The following is an 18,311-nucleotide window of genomic DNA, read 5'->3' as shown; positions in this document are numbered from 1 at the left end:
TCGAGACATTACTAATCATTTCTTTACTTTGGACATTTATATTTGAGAATTTTTTTCCAAGTATTTATATTACTAGAATTGCCATGATAGTATAGGAATGAAATTAAAGGTACAAAACTTTTGATCAATAGATAGAAACACTTCTAGGTACAAGAGACGGATTTAAGATTTATAATAGATCTTAATTTGTGCAAGAAACTTTAGAGAAGACCATCTATCTCTTCTTTTAAACATATTGATCCTTTTAACCCTTTGCCGGTATAAATGGTGGTACCAAAATGTTTCATCTAGGAACATGTGAAAAAGAGTGATGAGATAATTTTAGGGATATTGTGAGCGAATTGGGTGAGATGATAAAGCATAGAGTACATAGGAAAAATATGCGGGGTGGGAAAATTGTTCTAATATTTTTTTCATAGGTGTGTTGATATAATGATGCCGAACTTGGCTAGTTATTTTACATGTAGGTAATCCCTTTTTTTGAACTTTACTTATAGTATTACATAACTTTTTATTTGGGATTTTCCCCAACATATGAAAAAAATCAAGTTACTACTTTTTATCTGTAATTGATAGATCTCATATGGCAGCACAGGTTAATAGGCTGATTGGATGGTTGTGTGTCCATGCGTAGGCTGGCGTCACTCTGGCCAGCAAGATACGATAATTTTGAGTGTATGGGTGGATGCGCGTTAATAGCATCAAAATGGTTTATTTTGCATCCACTCATACAGTTATGACTCCCACGTACAAGCAACCAAATATAATCTTAAATAAAGTCAACGCATATGATAATTCAAGATGAGATGGTGCGGGTAACCGGCGGTAAATAGCCTATAAACTTTTTCTACAAACTCACAAGTCACTAGAGAAGTTTAAATAATACAAAAGCTGGCGGTAAATAGCCTATAAACTTTGTATTAACACTTCTAGTGGCTTGGTATTTAGTTTATATTTAATGGTACAAGCTACTTACTTAGCAAGAGCTATTAATCCAATCCAATTACTATATTACAAGCTACAATCTACACAAGACAAGTTGAGCATGTATCAAACAACAAGTACATAAATATAATTACAACAGTAAGAATAGTGAGTAAACCGCACATTGTGCCAGAAATGACACTAGATATATCCTCGAGGTTCGGTTGCTTGCTGACTAATTACGTCATCATTATGACGAGTCCAAACTACTCCCTCCGATATCCTATTAGTTGCTGTTTTAGACAAGGTTCGAGTCAAACTTATAAAATTTTGACTATAAATAACTATTTTATTATCTAGTTTTGAAACCTAATATTTATATGCATCGATTTATCATAAAAAGTACTTTTATAAAAGTATAATTGTATTAAAAGTTTGTTTGTATTTTAACAGAAAAATTGGCTGCAGTTATATTTTGGAAACCGTGTCGTTGTCCTAAACGGCAACTAATAGGAAACCGGAGGGAGTAGATAGTTCACATTCTAATTAGCACCACATATAAGCCCACGATAAGAATACCATAAGATATATGGTACAGAGTTACTCTAACAATCCACTATTTTATCATCGTTTATATATCTAAACTTCTTAGCTACATCTAAACCTAGACGGTCATGAAAAATCAACATTATGTGTCACCTGTTTTTTGATTAATCTTATAATTTTAGTAGTTTTTAGGTCTTTGTGATAAAGTGGTGAGTAATTTGAACACAATATTTTAAAAAATAGATAACATAGATTTGCGAATTCTGACGGCTAAAAGCCGCAGAAGCTAGCCAGACTTCCAGAGGAGAAATACGTGACGACCACTTGCTGATGAGCTCGACCGATTGCGGCAAACCAAGCGTGAGAATCTGCAGCCACCGCCTGCCGTCGAACCGGAAAAGGATAGGGTGCACGAGTACGACTGTCCAAACACCCAACTGACAAATTTGCAGCGCACCGAGTTATCTGGCTCCGTGGCTCGCCGTGTCGTCGTCGGGTTAGGAGAGCCGCGGAGGCGATAAAATCTCGCGCCGAGGCCGGCCGGCCGGCGGATACGTGTGCCACTCCGTTTGCTGTTGCTCCCCACACGCGTGTCTGCACATAATGCATCGGCGCGTTCGTGTTCGGCTTGCAGGTGGCGACAGCGCGGCCGAACAAACTTTCGATGATCTTCGAACGCATACATGCGAGTTCCGTGCCTTCACGTGTGTTCTCGCTTTGGACTCTGGTCGTCTCCCATTAGGCCTAGTTTGGATACTCTAGTAATGAGTGGGATTGGAGTGAATTAAGATGTATTGAGAGAGTATTTGATCTATTGGGGATTTACACCCTCTCCAATCCCTTGAAAACACTTCAATCCCAAAGTATCCAAACTAGGCCTTATTTTGGCGTGCAATACCGGCGCCGTCACCAAACGGTTTGGTACATTTTCCATGACTGCTTGACCAGCCAATGCTGAGCCAGGTTATTATCCTCATACCAGTTCATGACATCACACACTATACACATAGATTTTCAACAACAAAAATATTAATTTGGTCGGCCTAATTAATCATGTGAACATTCTATGGCTGTTTGAGAATTTTGAATTTTAAAATTTATAAACCTAAAATACATACTAGGGATTAAAAATATGTATTAATGATAGGATATATGTTCTGTGATGATATTATTATGTAATTTATGAACTTATTAGCTAAACATTATGATGCCATATTAATGATAGTATATATGTTTATATGCTATTTTTATAGTAAATTATTATTTTATTACATTAACTTTAACAAAAGACAAAGGGCCTGTTTGGTTCGTGACTAACTGTGCCACATTTTACCTAAGGTTAGTCGTCCGAATCAAAGAACTAACGTTAGACAGAAAAGTTAGGCAAAGTGTGTTAAGTTAGTCAGCGAATCAAACATGCCCTAAGTCTCTATATTATTTGGTCTAATTCAGTGGACCAAATAGGTTGTGTGATGATATTTTTTGTGATTTATTAACTTATTAGCTAAAAATTATGATGTCATATTAATCATAGCCTATATATCTATCTATACGCTACTTCTAATAGTCCCTTATTGTTATAATAGTACTTATATTTAATTATTTATTGCATATATTTTAACAAAAGATAAATAGTCTTTTTATTATTTGGTTTATTTAATATACTGAATAGATTAAATTAAAATTTTTAGTCTATTCGAGTTTGTTCCTAATATTATTTTAAAAACTTCGATTATATATTTTAAAACCCAAAAAATAAAAACTCCCAATACGCTGGACCAAATTAACCTACCCGAACGCCCACCCCTGTCACACCTACCCACCCAAACGGCCCAAACCTGAAAATTCCCCACGTGATCGGCGCCCACACCAGCCACGTATTGATCTAGCTAGCACAGGCCGCCTCCTCCCCACCGGTCAATCCACAAGGCTTGCCGCTGCGGCCGCGCGAGGGTCCACACGCCAGTCTCCCCGTTCCGTCCTGTTCGCCCGCGTAGCCCACCTGCGCATGCTTTCCATGCCACAGCCCCGCAGAGGAATCGTGTACGGATGGATGGAAGGCAACAGCTTTGGATGTGCTTCGCTCTCGCGCCCCCGTCTTATAAATACGCGCCCTCCACTTGAAACAAGCGGCAAACCGCACCACAAAACAAATCGGCCAAAGCGAGCCAAGTGATTCAAACAGACGAGCCCCGAGAGAAGAGGAGATAAAGCAGAGCGCCATGGCAACAGCGGTCAGCGGCAGGTGGACGCGCGTCCGCACGCTGGGCCGCGGCGCGTCGGGCGCGGTGGTGTCGCTCGCCGCCGACGCCGCCTCTGGCGCGCTCTTCGCGGTGAAGTCCGCCCCCGCGTGGGCCGCGGAGCAGCTGCGGCGCGAGGGGAGCATCCTGTCGTCCCTCCGGTCCCCGCACGTGGTCCCCTGCCTCGGCCACCGCCCCGCGGCCGACGGCGGGTGGCAGCTGCTCCTCGAGTTCGCGCCCGGCGGCTCGCTCGCGGACGTGGCGGCGAGGAGCGGCGGCGGGCGCATCGGCGACGAGCGCGCCGTCGCGGCGTACGCAGCGGACGTGGCGCGGGGCCTGGCGTACCTCCACGGGCGGTCGGTCGTGCACGGCGACGTCAAGGCGCGGAACGTCGTGGTGGGCGCCGACGGCCGCGCCAAGCTCGCGGACTTCGGGTGCGCCAGGGCCGTGGGCTCCGGGCGCCCCGTCGGCGGCACGCCGGCGTTCATGGCGCCCGAGGTGGCGCGCGGGGAGGAGCAGGGCCCCGCCGCCGACGTCTGGGCGCTGGGCTGCACCGTCGTCGAGATGGCCACGGGCCGCGCGCCGTGGAGCGACGTGGACAGCCTCCCCGCGGCAGTGCACCGGATCGGGTACACCGACGCCGTGCCGGACGCGCCCGGGTGGATGTCCGCCGAGGCCAAGGACTTCCTGGCCCGGTGCTTCGCCAGGAACCCGCGCGACCGGTGCACGGCGGCGCAGCTCCTGGAGCACCCGTTCCTGGCGTCAGCCGGCCGCGGCGTCAAGGCGGAGGAGGCTGCGGCGGCGTCTCCCACGAGCACGCTGGACGCCGCGGTCTGGGAGCCCGACTCCGATGACGAGGGCGATGCGTCAGAGAGCCCCGCCCAGAGAATCAAGGCACTGGCCTGCCCCTGCTCGGTCCTGCCGGACTGGGATTCCGAAGAGGGCGACTGGATTGAAGTGCTCGACGAGCAATGTGAAGCCACCAACTTGGTGCCGGTACCAACCAAAGAGGCGGCCGGCGATGACGAGTGCCAGCTCCCGAGTGTGGCGTTGGAAACAGGGGTCGACTTCATCGACGCCGATGCGGAGGGCGAAGATCCCGGGTGTTGTGTAGCTGTAGGATATGATCCCGGGTGTTGTGTAGCCGTAGGATTAACTACTGCTTTGTCAGTTGGGCTGTTGGAAGAGCAGTGTATGGGTGATTACAGTAACCCAACTGTATTTCTCGCTTACAGTATTGAAATATCAAAGACCTCTTTACTGCGAAACTGTCCCCTCTTTGTCCTGTTCTACTACCACTACCGTCTACCAGTTTCACATTGTCTACATAGAAAAAGCCTCTACAACTGCCTAACTGGTGCGACGCGACAATTCCAGAAACATTGTTCTAGACCGAGGCGGCGACGGTGACGGCGACCGCGAGGCGTGAGCTGGGAATGGCCGGGAGAGCACATCCCCCTCTCCTCCCATGGGGGGCCATGGCGCTAATGCTAAAGCAGTGGACAGAATGGACAGATCACGCCAGTAGAAAGGCAATTGGGAAGCATCGCAATCTGGGGATTCCTGGCCACTCTGTATCTCATCAACCACCCTTTGCTTTCCTTTCCTTTTCTTTTCGGTCAGGGCATTGGCCTCTGGCCACTATTTTTACAAACCGTGAAATCCTCACCCATTCTCCTCCAGCTGATAACGATGAGCTCCGGCGGCCTTGATGGTGGCGTCCGAGTCCCGATCGATCGAGCTAGCGAAACGGAGCACTCCTGCTGCGTAACTACCAGTGGGGTCTCTCGTCTCGTCGGGGACGCTGGCCATGAGCTACTGGCAAAATTAAAATTTCTACTACTCCGCTTCATCTGGATAAGTCTGGACATGTGTGGCGCGTGGCCTGATGCGCGATGCGAGTGACGGCCAAGTGGCGCTTTCTTCCAAAACCTGGTGGTGTGGGCGTGGTGTGCTCCTCATGCAAAGATGAAAGATATATATATTAAAAAAACGAAGTTGGCGTACACGTTTGTTACATACAGTAGGTGCTACCTGGCACACGTGGGAACCGATTCGGGACACGGGGAGAGAGATCTTGAGACTGTGCAGTACAGTTCCTCACGGTTTGCTCACCAGTCACCCCGGCACGTGTCACGGCCTCTCGGCTCGGGAAGCTCAGCTTCTGGGAAGGCTCTTCGCTGGCGTTTTGGGAAAGAAGATTGAAAGCCGCAGCTTAGCATAGAAGTAGAGGGATCTATACTCAGAGGCAAGGTCACATGAAACTTGGGGCATGTTTGTTTACATAAGATTCTAAAACCCGGATTATATATATAGATAACAAAAAAACTGTAATATTTGTTGGACTTTTGTGTCGATGTGTTACTAACATCGTTCGGAATCTTAATTAGGGGGGGGGGGGGGGGGGGGGGGGGTGGGGTCTGAATACCTAATGATTTTAAGAATCTGACGGCACCAGACTCCCTTCCAATCACTCTTAGGACAGGTTCGATTTCACACAGTAGATTTTCTTTTGGGGGAAACTGCTCTGACCCATGATTTTGTGAAATTGCACAGTACTCCGTAGTAGTTTGGATAGAACTCACGGCAATTTAAGTCGTTGCCTGAATTTTAATCTGGAACTAACCACGCACGCAGGCCCCAAGTTCCGAAAGGGTGGAGGACTCTATCATCATCTGGATGATTCGTCGAGCAAACGAGTAACGTGTGCCCCGCGCCCCCGCCGAGTGATGGACGCAGGTCAGGAGGCGCGTGGCCCTGCGTACCGTGCCAGCTACGTGGAGTAAGGAGGGCAACCAGAACTGCCGAACCATTGGAGGACGCTGGCGGGAACAGTGACGCCGCAAAAAGGCGACGATGCGTCGGCAGCGCCGGTGACGCCCGCGCTCGGCATCTCTCGGGGCCGCCGGCGGCTCGGGGTCTTCCTTTCGACCGCGCCTCCCTCCGACCAGATAGGACCTGCACCGCTGCACGGCTGCACTCTCCTTGGACGCCTGGGACCTTGCCCAGTGGCTGCTCTGGGTGGGTTACTAGTGTTGATCTGGAGGCGAAGATGGGTGTGTTAGAAATTACTGGTGCTTAGGATCGATTCCTAAGTCCCTAGAATACCAATCCGTGTCTAAAATACCTCGATGATGAGTAGATCTATTCTGCTGAGGGGTATAGGTTAACATACCGTCGTTGTTGTTCCTAGCCATCATTGCGGCGGCGTCTTGCAGCGAAGACCCGCCTCCTCCTTCTTGTCGATCTCCCTGCTGGTGTCGAGGAGATTGGTTCCCGTCGTTGATCGGCGGTGGATCAGCTCCTCCAATGTTGCCTGCAGGGGGAATCTCAGATCCCGGAGGGATAACGGGGATCTGAGACATAGTCACAGCGATTCCAGTCACTCCGAGCGCCTAGGGGATCGGTTCCTCTCAAAGTGTCGATTAGGGTTTGTGGTCGAGCGATTAGCGTTGGCTAAACCCGTCGGCCCCCTTAATCTATTTATATGGCGTCGTGTGACCGGGGGCTGCAACCAACGGTTAGGATAGCCCCCCCCGATCAGGGGCGCGGTTAGACAGTTAGGATTAACCCTACCCCGGTTACTGTTAACCGGCTAGTGTAGAGGACACATCCTAACAATCTCCCCTTTGTTCACTACATACCTCACACTCAAACTTTTATTAATTCCGTCCTTTAACAAGTTTACACATAGAGACCAATGCGTGACAATGATCTATTAAGTATCACTGCACTCATTGACTACAACATGCTCCCCTGCTTCAGAACGAAAGATTTTACTAGGTTGCAATCTGTAGCCCCTGTGATTCTAGATCATAGGTACTCCCTTAATCCCATGCCGGCTGCGTGCTTACTAAACACGCTGGGTGGAAGACCTTTTGTGAGCGGATCCGCAAGCATCTGATGGGTTCTTATATGCTCAACTTGAATGGTGTGATCCAGAATCTTCTCCTTAACAATATAACACTTAATGTCAATATACTTGGCAGAGCCACTTGACTTATTGTTATGGGAGAAAAATACCGCTGGCTCGTTATCGCAGTAAATTCTCAGTGGTCGCTCTATGCTATCAACCACTCTTAATCCGGGTACGAATTTCTTTATCCATATCGCCTGTCCAGTTGCCTCATACGTAGCTACAAACTCAGCGTGCATTGTCGACGATGCTCTCGCTGTCTGTTTGCAGCTCTTCCAAGAAATAGCTCCCCCAGAGAGCATAAAGACATACCCTGAAGTGGGCTTCAGTGTATCTCTACACCCTCCCCAGTCGGCATCTGCATAGCCAACTATTTGTAGGGAATTAGATCTTCTGTACGTAAGCATGAGACCTTTAGTACCTTGAAGGTACCTTAGAGCCTTCTTGACTGCTTTCCAGTGTTCTATGCCTGGATTCTTCTGATAGCGTCCAAGCATCCCGGTGGTAAAAGCTAAGTCAGGGCGAGTACATACTTGAGCATACATAATGCTTCCGATAGCTGAAGCATATGGTACTGACTTCATCTTGTTTTTCTCATACTGATTCTTGGGACACTGATATTCCCCAAACTTATCACCCTTGACTATTGGACCAGGCGAGGCATTACACTTGTGCATATTATACCTCTTTAGTACATTTTCTATATATGACTTCTGTGAGAGTCCTAGTACTCCCTTTTGTCTGTCTTTGCGAATTTCTATTCCAAGAACATAAGAGGCTTCTCCCATGTCTTTCATATCAAAATTCGAGGAAAGAAACCCTTTTGTTTCCGCTAGTAGATCCTTATCACTACTAGCTAAGAGTATGTCATCGACATACAGAACAAGGAAGATATACTTTCCTTTCTTAAATTTTGCATAAATGCAATTGTCTTCCTTGTTTTCCTCGAAACCAAACTTTCTTATAGTCTGATCAAACTTGATGTACCACTGTCTGGAGGCCTGTTTTAATCCATAAATGGACCTCCTCAAGTGACATCCCATGTGTTCTTTACCGCTCACAACAAAACCCTTTGGTTGTGCCATGAACACGTTTTCTTCTAACTCTCCATTTAGGAATGCTGTCTTTACATCCATCTGATGGAGCTCTAGATCAAAATGAGCAACTAGTGCCATTATGATCCTGAATGAATCTTTTGTTGAGACAGGTGAGAAGGTTTCATGGTAGTCAATGCCTTCTCTCTGTGTGAACCCTTTGGCCACAAGTCTAGCCTTGTATCTTTCTATGTTCCCTCTGGAGTCACGCTTTGTCTTGTAGACCCATTTACAGCCTACTGTTTTGGCTCCATGGGGAATGACTTCTAAGTCCCAAACTTTGTTCATTCTCATGGATTCTAATTCATCTTCCATGGCAGATAACCATTTGGATGAATTTGCACTTCTCATAGCAGCTTCATATGTAGTGGGATCACCTTCTGTATCAATGTCCTCACTCATATGAATCTCATCACATTCTATGTTTTCTGCTGCATAGACTTCATAGTCATCAGGAATCGCAGATTTTCTGAGTCTCTGTGATCTCCTGAGACTTGGTTCTGGTTCAGATTCTACCTGGGGCTCCTGCAATGGTGCATCACTTGGCGCAACACTATCATCATCTTCTAAACTGTCCTGTGCAACTGGCTCAGGGCCAATATGCGCAGAAGGTGAAGCTACTTGCTCTGTAGTAGTTGCACTAGATGATGCCACATTTGCAGCAGGGGTTTCACCCACAGTCGGTGTGACTGTTGGTGGAACCACAGTGGGTATCGAGAAGTATGGTTCTTCAACCATCGGAAACGGGACATATATCCTCTTTTCCTGAAGGTCAACCTCTCTGAGTACCTTACTCCCCTTGATCATGTCATCCTCTAAGAAAATGGCATGTCTGGTTTCTATGAACTTGGTTTGTCTGTCAGGGCAGTAGAATCTGTAACCCTTCGATCTGTCAGGGTAGCCAATAAAATGGCAGCTAGTGGTTCTCTCATCTAGCTTTCCCTGTCCAGGATTAAATATTCTAGCTTCTGCTGGACAACCCCATATATGGAAGTAGTTGAGCGTGGGTTTTCTGCCAGTCCACAACTCATATGGAGTTCTAGCCACTGATTTACTAGGAACTCTGTTGAGTATATGCATAGCGGTTTTTAAAGCCTCCATCCATAGACCCAATGGCAGGTTAGAGTAACTTAGCATACTCCTTACCATATCCATTAGCGTTCTGTTACGCCTTTCGGCAACCCCATTCTGTTGTGGTTCGCCAGGTGTTGAATATTGAGCAACAATACCGTTTTCTCTTAGGAACCTCGCGAAAGGTCCTGGGACCTGGCCATACTCGGTATGGCGCCCATAGTACTCCCCCCACGATCTGATCGAACAATCTTTATCTTCAAATCGTGTTGATTCTCTACTTCAGCCTTGAACTGTTTAAACTTGTCTAAAGCTTCTGATCTTTCCTTAATGGGATAAATATAACCGTAGCGAGAGTAGTCATCTGTGAAGGTTATGAACGAATTAAACCCATCTACTGTCCTAACTGGAAAAGGACCACAGATATCTGTATGAATAATTTCTAACACTCTCGTACTATGCTTAGCATCTTTCTTAATCTGCTTCGCGAATTTACCCTTAATGCAATCTCTGCATTGCTCTAAGTCTGTGAAGTCTAGGGGATGGAGAATCTGTTCCTTAACAAGACTTTCTATTCTCCCCCTCGAAATATGGCCCAAACGATAATGCCATAATTTCGACGAGGTTTCTCCATCACTTCGTTTTCTTTTCCTGCCACTGCTGGCTGGATCGTTTTCTGGTATATCTAATACATTAACAACATCACTTTGCGAAAGTAAATAAAGCATATCTCGTCGGATGGCGAGACCAACATCTTTATTATCAAACTGAATGACACACTGTCTATCACCAAAATGGCAATGAATGTGCTGATCATCTAATCTAGAAACCGAAATAAGGTTCCTTCGCAAGGAAGGTACATAAAGTACGTCTCTCAACAACAGTACAAAACCATTAACTAATTTAAGATGTATATCTCCAATGGCCTCGACTGCTGCTTCAACTCCATTTGCCACTCTAATTGTTCTTCGGCCCTTTGGGAGCCTTTGGCTTGTACGGAGTCCCTGTAGAGAGTTTGCAACATGAACAGTTGCACCAGAGTCAATCCACCAAGAATAACTGGGATGTTCTAAGTATAAAGACTCATTTACAAAAGTAACTTGGTCCTTACCACTCTCTAGTAGATACTGCAGGAATTCAGGGCACTTTCTCTTGTAATGACCTGTCTTCTTGCAATAGAGGCAGGTATCAGGGGGAACTGAGAAACTGCCTCCTTGTCTTGGCTGATTATTATTGCTCGACGAAGCCTGGTTATTCTGTTTACCTTGCTTCTTGAACTTTTTCTTTGAGTTCTTGTTCTATCTGGGGATATTGCCTTTGATGAGGTTGACAGAGTCTCCAGTCTGCTTTAACCTCTCTTCCTCCTGGACACACTGTGCCAAGAGTTGGTCTATATTCCACTTATCAGTGACACTAGTGTTGTATTGTATGTGAAAAGTCTCAAACTCCTTGGGCAGAGACTTCATTATCATAAATACTACAAATTCCTCGTGTAAAGGAGACCCGAGGTACTTGTTTATCTTAGCTACGATGGATATCATTTTCTGAATGAATGGTCTGACACCATTTCCATCGTATTTTGCATTGACAAATTCTGTCATTAGAGAGCAAGCATAAGCCTTAGAAGACCCTTGGTGATGAGAGGCTACCCTCTCAAGGTATTCTTTGGCAGTCTCGCACTCTGGTATGGAACTCTTAAGAGGCTCCTTGATGCTCCTCTTAAGAATAATCATACATTTGTCATTTGATCTCTCCCACTTGACCTTGTCGATGCTGTATTGCATCCACCTGTGGTCATAGTTGGGAGTGCCCACTGTGGGCTCAACTGGTTTATCAAACCTCAGTGCGTAATCTATCTCACCCACTGTGGTTATCATGTCTATATCCTCCCGCCAAGAATGGTAATTACTACCATCTAGCGGTTTCATCTGAGCAATCTGGCTAATGAGCATGGCGGTATGAGCACCTTTGCAAAATTAAAATAGAAAATATTTAGGACATCTGAAATAAATACTGAATACTGAATCATAGAACATGCATGAATTAAATATTCAACGTTGGTCAAATAATAATCATGCCATATCTATGAAAATTTCTGATCACAAAATTTCTAAACCATCGTTGGATGATCTAGAAAACATAAACTTGTATTAAATTGTGGTAACAATATCCAACGTTGGTTAAAATATTCAATCACCACAAATTTTTCTGAATTCTATGCAATTTAAGCAATAATCAATCCACGTTGGTTTCATAATTAACTGGAAAAATTGCATAAAATATAAATAAAAGTACCAAAGTACGCAGCGGAATAAAAATAGTCCATAAATATCTCTGAAATTTTCTATAACTGGAAAAATATAATTCTAAATTTTCTGCACTGTTTTTCTAATTTTTTTCTGTGTTTCTAATTTCTGGAAATAGAAAATAAAATTCCAGAAAAAATTTGAAGCCATTTCGGCCCTGGTCAGCCTTGCGGCCCAATTCGCCGCTGGCGGCCCAGCCTGAACGGCCCACTCGGCCTGGCCGTGAGAGAGGCGAGGCGCGCCCAGGCCGCAACCTGGGCCTGGGCCGCCAATCCGGCCCACACGCGCGCTGCAGGTGACCATCCCCGCCTTCATCTGCGCCGTCAGATGAAATCCAACGGTCCGGATTGACCGTGTACTGTAGCAAGATCTATATAAGCCGTGAATTTCGGGATAGAGAGGAACCCTAACTCATTCTTTCACTTCTCCAGCCGTCACAGACAACCGGCCGCCAGGAAGCATGGCCGACCGTGCCCTGCTAATCACCTCCTCCCTTTCTGTCTTTCAATTTGTTCCTGTCGCTCACTTTCGTTCGGCCGCCAGGAAGCACCAGCGGCTGGCTCTGGCCGACTGCGCCCTGCACAGAGCCACACAGCCGCCCACTCTCTGTTTGGTTTCTGTTTTTTTTTCGTTTCTACTTGCCGCACTATTACTCGGTCGCCAAGGAGAACTAGACATTTGCACTGTGCAATTGAACTCGAATTTAGTCCTCATTTACTCGAATCCCTTACTGTGTGTTTAAATATATGAGATGGATATCTTGTAATGGGATCGAGTTTTGGAGGAAAAAAATTGTAGATCCGGGCCCCGCGATATTTCTGTTATTTTCTGTGATGATTTTAGTGCATCTATGCACATTCACGCGGTTTAAAAAAAAATTAGGGTTCTAACCGTAATTTTATTCTGTGACTTTTTCTTATCTGTTCTTGACCGTGGTTTATAATCACGAGTCTCTTTTGTCTCTGTTGACAGATGTACCGATTAGGGTTAGGTCATAAACCCTAACCCTAGACAGTTATGTGATCTCTCTGGTTTGAGGCCGAGACACTGTGTCTCTTATCATGGCCAAAACTAAATCTTAGGGTTAGGGAAAACCCTAACCCGAGAGCATCAACTATTTCTTTCTATTCTAATCTCTGTTCTAGGGGTGATGAATGATTATAAAAAAAATGAGTTCATCACATATATCCTAGACCTTTCTCTGATCTCATAAAACGATGCGGATTAGGAGATCTAGGGTTCTTAGGTGGCGCTTTTGATACCATTGTTAGAAATTACTGGTGCTTAGGATCGATTCCTAAGTCCCTAGAATACCAATCCGTGTCTAAAATACCTCGATGATGAGTAGATCTATTCTGCTGAGGGGTATAAGTTAACATACCGCCGTTGTTGTTCCTAGCCATCATTGCGGCGGCGTCTTGCAGCGAAGACCCGCCTCCTCCTTCTTGTCGATCTCCCTGCTGGTGTCGAGGAGATTGGTTCCCGTCGTTGATCGGCGGTGGATCAGCTCCTCCAATGTTGCCTGCAGGGGGAATCTCAGATCCCGGTGGGATAACGGGGATCTGAGACATAGTCACAGCGATCCCAGTCACTCCGAGCGCCTAGGGGATCGGTTCCTCTCAAAGTGTCGATTAGGGTTTGTGGTCGAGCGATTAGCGTTGGCTAAACTCGTCGGCCCCCTTAATCTATTTATATGGCGTCGTGTGACCGGGGGCTGCAACCAACGGTTAGGATAGCCCCCCGATCAGGGGCGCGGTTAGACAGTTAGGATTAACCCTACCCCGGTTACTGTTAATCGGCTAGTGTAGAGGACACATCTTAACAGGGTGCACGCATGTGACATGTCAGCATGTGCGTCCGGGGGGAGGATAAACTACTTTGCCTACTGGCCACTGAGAGCGTGGGTTGAGTGAGTAAAGGGAGAAGAAAAAAAATCTCAGCTGCGTTCAGACGCCGCCGAGTAAGAGACACTGACTGTCAGGGGTCGCCTTGGCGTGCCAAACTGCTGCCTCGTCGTTCGTCCACCCGCGCGCACCGGCGCTGGCGTTAGTGCTTACGCCGCCCCGGCCCCGGCTACCTCTCTGAAAAGTCGCCAGATACCAAGAATGGGGAGAACAAACCCGTGCTGTTTTTACAAGAGTAAAATATACGCAGAAGAAGAAAAGGTCCTGACAGGGACGACAACATCCAGCCTCAGCAACCAGTATTCAGCCACGAGCGAAAGCGTCGGCCGTCGCCGGGGAGCGAGCAAAATCGCAGACCCGGACTCGGTTAATAATAATTCAGCCACGAGCGAGCTCGCGCGCGCTTGGATCTTTTTTGAGTCGGTAGCGCTTTTGGACCTGTTTTTATTTTAGGCAACGAAATGTGCGCACATGCCCAATTTGCGTAACCGAACGCATGTGCCAGATCCGTCACGCCGAACGTACGTACGTACGTTCCCCGGACGGCTCAGTTCAGCCTGCCTAACGGGCCATAAATTAGGGAAACGGGGACTACGGAATAGATATTAATCGAACTGAGCCGGACAGAACGTGCCAGTGATTTAAAGCAGAGGAGATCCAGCTATCCAAGCGAAGGAAAACCACGCTCGTCTCGACGTGGCAGCCTAACAAACCACTCCGTATATATATCAAAGGAGGCGCTGATATCATGTGTGCTGTGTCTCTCGTCTCAGCGTCACATCACATCGCGCGTGAGGCATCAGGGGCCGGCGACGGCGAGGTGGCCATCCGTCCGTCACGAAAAAGGGGAAGGCTGCTGCAACGCATCGGATCTCCCCACCGAAGATCGAGGATCTCGGCGTTGACATCCTAGTCGATCCAGTGATGTCCACTCCAGACATGCAATGCAATGCAGCCTGGAGCGAGCAGCGGAGCACGAGCATGTCGCGATAGCATAGCATTCGATCAGGCAGCAACGGCAATGCAAACCGCACGGCGCCAACGGACCTGCCTACCTTTGCTAACGTCGTAACCAAGGACGCTATTGCTCCGATATATAGATTGCCGTCGACGCAGCATTCGGTCGTGACGTGGACGATATTCCAGTTTGTCCAGCGATCGCACGTGATGCTGGTCGAGAAGGAAAGCAGCTCTTCTTTTTAACGAAATTCGTTTCATTGTTACCTTTTCTGTTTCTCTGTTACAAACGCGGTGGGATCCCTGCCCCTTTTCTAACCCGTCGCCATGATGATCCAACAACGGGCGTGGAATCTCGTTTCCGCGGACGCCTAGATGCATAGGCGGGTAATAATAATAACTGCCCTGCAGGTTAACGGCGGTGGCGCCTGCTAATGCCACTCCTGCAACGTGCGGGAGACCTGCGGCGGCGGCGACGGCGACGAATGGTTCCAGCTCTGCGTCTGACGGCTCCGCCCAGCTGATGAAGTAGTCCGCGACGGGCGCCGGCGGTGCGTCGGCAGTTCCGGCCGAGTGGTCGTCCTGGAGGTCGATCCAGCCTTCCTCGGTGTCCCAGTCAGGCAGCGCGGAGGCGGCGCACGCCAATGCCCCGATCCTCTCGGCCGCCGCGCCCGTCGACATCTCGTCCGCTTCGTCCTCGGCGTCCGAGTCCCAGAACGCGTCGTGCAGCGTGCTCTTGGGTGACGGGACCACCTCCTGCTTCGCCGGGCCGCGGATGGCGGCGGCGGCGGAGGCGGAGGCGACGACGAACGGGTGCGCCGCGAGCTGCGCGGCCGTGGGCCGGGCGGCGGCGCGGCGCTCGAAGCAGCCGGCCAGGAAGTCCTTGGCCTCGGGCGACAGCCACGCGGGCACCTCCGGCACGTCGTCCGTGTACCCGATCCGGTGGAGCGCGGCGAGGAGGTCGTCGCCCTCCACGTCGCTCCAGGGCGCGCGGCCCGTGGCCAGCTCGACGACCATGCACCCGAGCGCCCAGACGTCGGCGGCGGGGCCCTGCTCCTGGCCGCGCGCCACCTCGGGCGCCATGAACGCCGGGGTGCCCCCGACGGGGCGCGTCGACCCGCCGGCCGGCCTCGCGCACCCGAAGTCGGTCAGCCTGGCGCGCCCGTCGCCGCCGATGACCACGTTCCGGGCCTTGACGTCCCCGTGCACGAGCGACCGGCCGTGGAGGTACGCCAGCCCGCGCGCCACGTCCCCGGCGTAGGCGCCGATGGCGCGCTCCGCGAGGCGGCCCCCGCCGCTCCTGGCGGCCTCGTCGGCCAGCGACCCGCCCGGCGCGAACTCCAGCAGGAGCTGGTACTCGCCGCCCGCCGCGGCGCGGGAGCCGAGGCAGGGCACGATGTGCGGCGACGAGAGGCCCCGGAGGACGCGGCCCTCGCGCTGCAGCTGCGCCGCGGCCCCGGCGGCGCGCGCCGACTTGACCGCCACCAGCTCGCCCGAGGCCTCGTCGGAGGCCAGCCACACCACGGCGCCCGACGCGCCGCGGCCGAGCGTGCGCACGCGCCGGAGCTGCTTCGCCGTGGTCGTCGTCGTCATTGGTTCTGCTTCTGCTTGCGGCTCCCGATGTGGAGTGGAAGAGGCCCGATGGATGCGAGTTGTGAGGGCGTGTGGTGTGCTTGCGTGCGTCTGGCACTGTGGTGGCGAGGGGAGGCCGGGAGGGGAAGGTCTATTTCTACGGGCAGCGCGGGGGCGTGGAACACGTGCGGAAACCGAGGGGTGGCGGAGGGAAATAGCCGCGTGCGTAAGCGTTTGCTTCTGTGCGCGCGGCGCGGCAGCCTCTGAGCGAAAGCCACGTCGCCCGCATACCAGCAGCGCCCGTGCCTGAGAAGGAAGGTGTAACGAACTTGTAGGAGCGGCTCTGGTCGTGGGGTTTCGCTCTGTTTCCGGCGTTTCTTCCTGCTGCCTTTTACTACCTGCGGCTGCGACGACGGGTTCAGACCGTCGGTCGCGGTCTCTCGCAGCCGGGCAGGTGCATCCTCTCAACACTTGTGCGCCGGCCGCCGGGTCTGATTGGTAACCACGTGCAGAGCCGGCTGCTGGGTAGTTGCCCTGCCCCTCCTCCCTCGCAGCCGCATGTGACCACTGACCAGTACTACTACTAGTTCCGTTGCCCCTCTTCCCTCACTGCTCCAGCGGATAAGGCCTGGATCTGATCTGGAAGGAGTGAGGGACTGATGAACCGGTGGTCCGTCGCGTTACGCACTCTCTTTTCTTCAATCGTGCGTGCGTACTGTGTATACCTTCTTCACGGGCAATCTCACGGCGCGCCGCTCCATCATCCCAGTTCCTCTCGCGACGTGGATGCCTCCCGGAAGAGAGCCTGCCGTGGGGGCAAGGCAAGGCGATCGAGCCCCCAGGGCGCGGCGTCTCAGGCACAGCACGCTTTTTTTGTTCGGCAGACGGCACGGCAGGCGCGAGTGCGAGGTGTCGACCTACGCTGACCCCGGCCAGCAGATTCCCGCCGTTTATAGAGGATGAAAAAAAGATCTTTCGTCTTCCATGTGCTCCGGCGTGCGGTTTTGGCTAAATGATGGTTACGCAGTTTTGTTTGTTCTTTGTACGAAGCGCTTTACACCGTAATAAAGCACATGGGCGCCGGCATCACGTCAACGGATCTACCAGTTGTCACCGTCGCGCGTCTACGGTAGCTCCAATCATGGCCCAAAAGCTAGCTAGATGCCTAGATCTTCCTACTGTTTTCCGAGGTAAAATAATAGAAATACTAGGTAGGTGCCCGTGCGTTGCAACGGTAGTAAAAAAATTTATATGAAACATAGAAACAGAACGACAAACATCAGTATGATATGCAAAATTTGTACCTTGGAACATTAGCAGGGCAAAGGAGCACGTCGGGGCTTCGACCACGGCGTCGTGACGACAAGGGAGAAGATCACGACGCGAGCGAACTTGACGTGGAGCAGCGTACGAAGGAGAAGCGACACTCGACACAGCTTCAGATGTCAGGCGCACATGGCTCGACCACGCAACAGTTAGTGATGATGACGAACTTGGACGATGGCAACGGCTTTCCAGCGTCGCGAACAGAGGGTGCACATGAACAGCGAGCTCGGCGAGACTTTCGGCGTCGCGAACGGAGGGCGTACGTCGAGCTGGCAGCAAGTAACATGCGATGCAAAAAGGAGAAGCGAGCAGGGGATATGGCTCGGTTGAGGTGGGGGAAGAAGACCGTGATCTTGCATTTTATACAGCAGAGAGAGGTGAGGGCGTCGAGAAAAGAGATCGCTGCTGCCATTAATGGCGTGCAAGAGAAGAAAAAGTCTGATGATCGTGGAAAC

General features: G+C 49.8%; 4 protein-coding genes across 4 annotated transcripts; 2 read left to right on the top strand and 2 right to left on the bottom strand.

The window, feature by feature from the left end:
* Positions 1 to 3,607: 3,607 nt before the first annotated feature.
* LOC103651291 (mitogen-activated protein kinase kinase kinase 18) lies at positions 3,608 to 5,890 on the top strand. The gene has a single exon (XM_020550505.1). It carries the CDS (start codon positions 3,693 to 3,695, stop codon positions 5,118 to 5,120), a length of 1,428 nt encoding a protein of 475 aa, XP_020406094.1. The 5' UTR covers positions 3,608 to 3,692; the 3' UTR covers positions 5,121 to 5,890.
* Positions 5,891 to 7,492: 1,602 nt separating this feature from the next.
* LOC103652526 (retrovirus-related Pol polyprotein from transposon TNT 1-94) lies at positions 7,493 to 13,751 on the bottom strand. Its single transcript, XM_020550504.3, has 3 exons — positions 13,479 to 13,751; positions 10,903 to 11,757; positions 7,493 to 10,795 (listed from the first exon to the last, which is right to left on the bottom strand). The coding sequence occupies exon 3, from the start codon at positions 9,873 to 9,875 to the stop codon at positions 7,524 to 7,526; it is 2,352 nt and encodes a 783-aa protein (XP_020406093.2). The 5' UTR covers positions 9,876 to 10,795; positions 10,903 to 11,757; positions 13,479 to 13,751; the 3' UTR covers positions 7,493 to 7,523.
* On the top strand, positions 12,500 to 12,993 carry LOC100276137 (uncharacterized). Its single transcript, NM_001328557.1, has one exon. The coding sequence runs from the start codon at positions 12,558 to 12,560 to the stop codon at positions 12,837 to 12,839; it is 282 nt and encodes a 93-aa protein (NP_001315486.1). The 5' UTR covers positions 12,500 to 12,557; the 3' UTR covers positions 12,840 to 12,993.
* Positions 13,500 to 16,890, bottom strand: LOC118471912 (mitogen-activated protein kinase kinase kinase 17). The gene is made up of 2 exons (XM_035966595.1): positions 15,049 to 16,890; positions 13,500 to 13,619 (listed from the first exon to the last, which is right to left on the bottom strand). Exons 1-2 carry the CDS (start codon positions 16,549 to 16,551, stop codon positions 13,500 to 13,502), a joined length of 1,623 nt encoding a protein of 540 aa, XP_035822488.1. The 5' UTR covers positions 16,552 to 16,890.
* Between the last annotated feature and the right edge of the window lie 1,421 nt (positions 16,891 to 18,311).

The sequence above is a fragment of the Zea mays genome, chromosome 3 (assembly GCF_902167145.1).
Source record: "Zea mays cultivar B73 chromosome 3, Zm-B73-REFERENCE-NAM-5.0, whole genome shotgun sequence".
Classification (NCBI taxonomy): domain Eukaryota; kingdom Viridiplantae; phylum Streptophyta; class Magnoliopsida; order Poales; family Poaceae; genus Zea; species Zea mays.
This window is presented reverse-complemented; position numbering and strand designations above follow the sequence as displayed.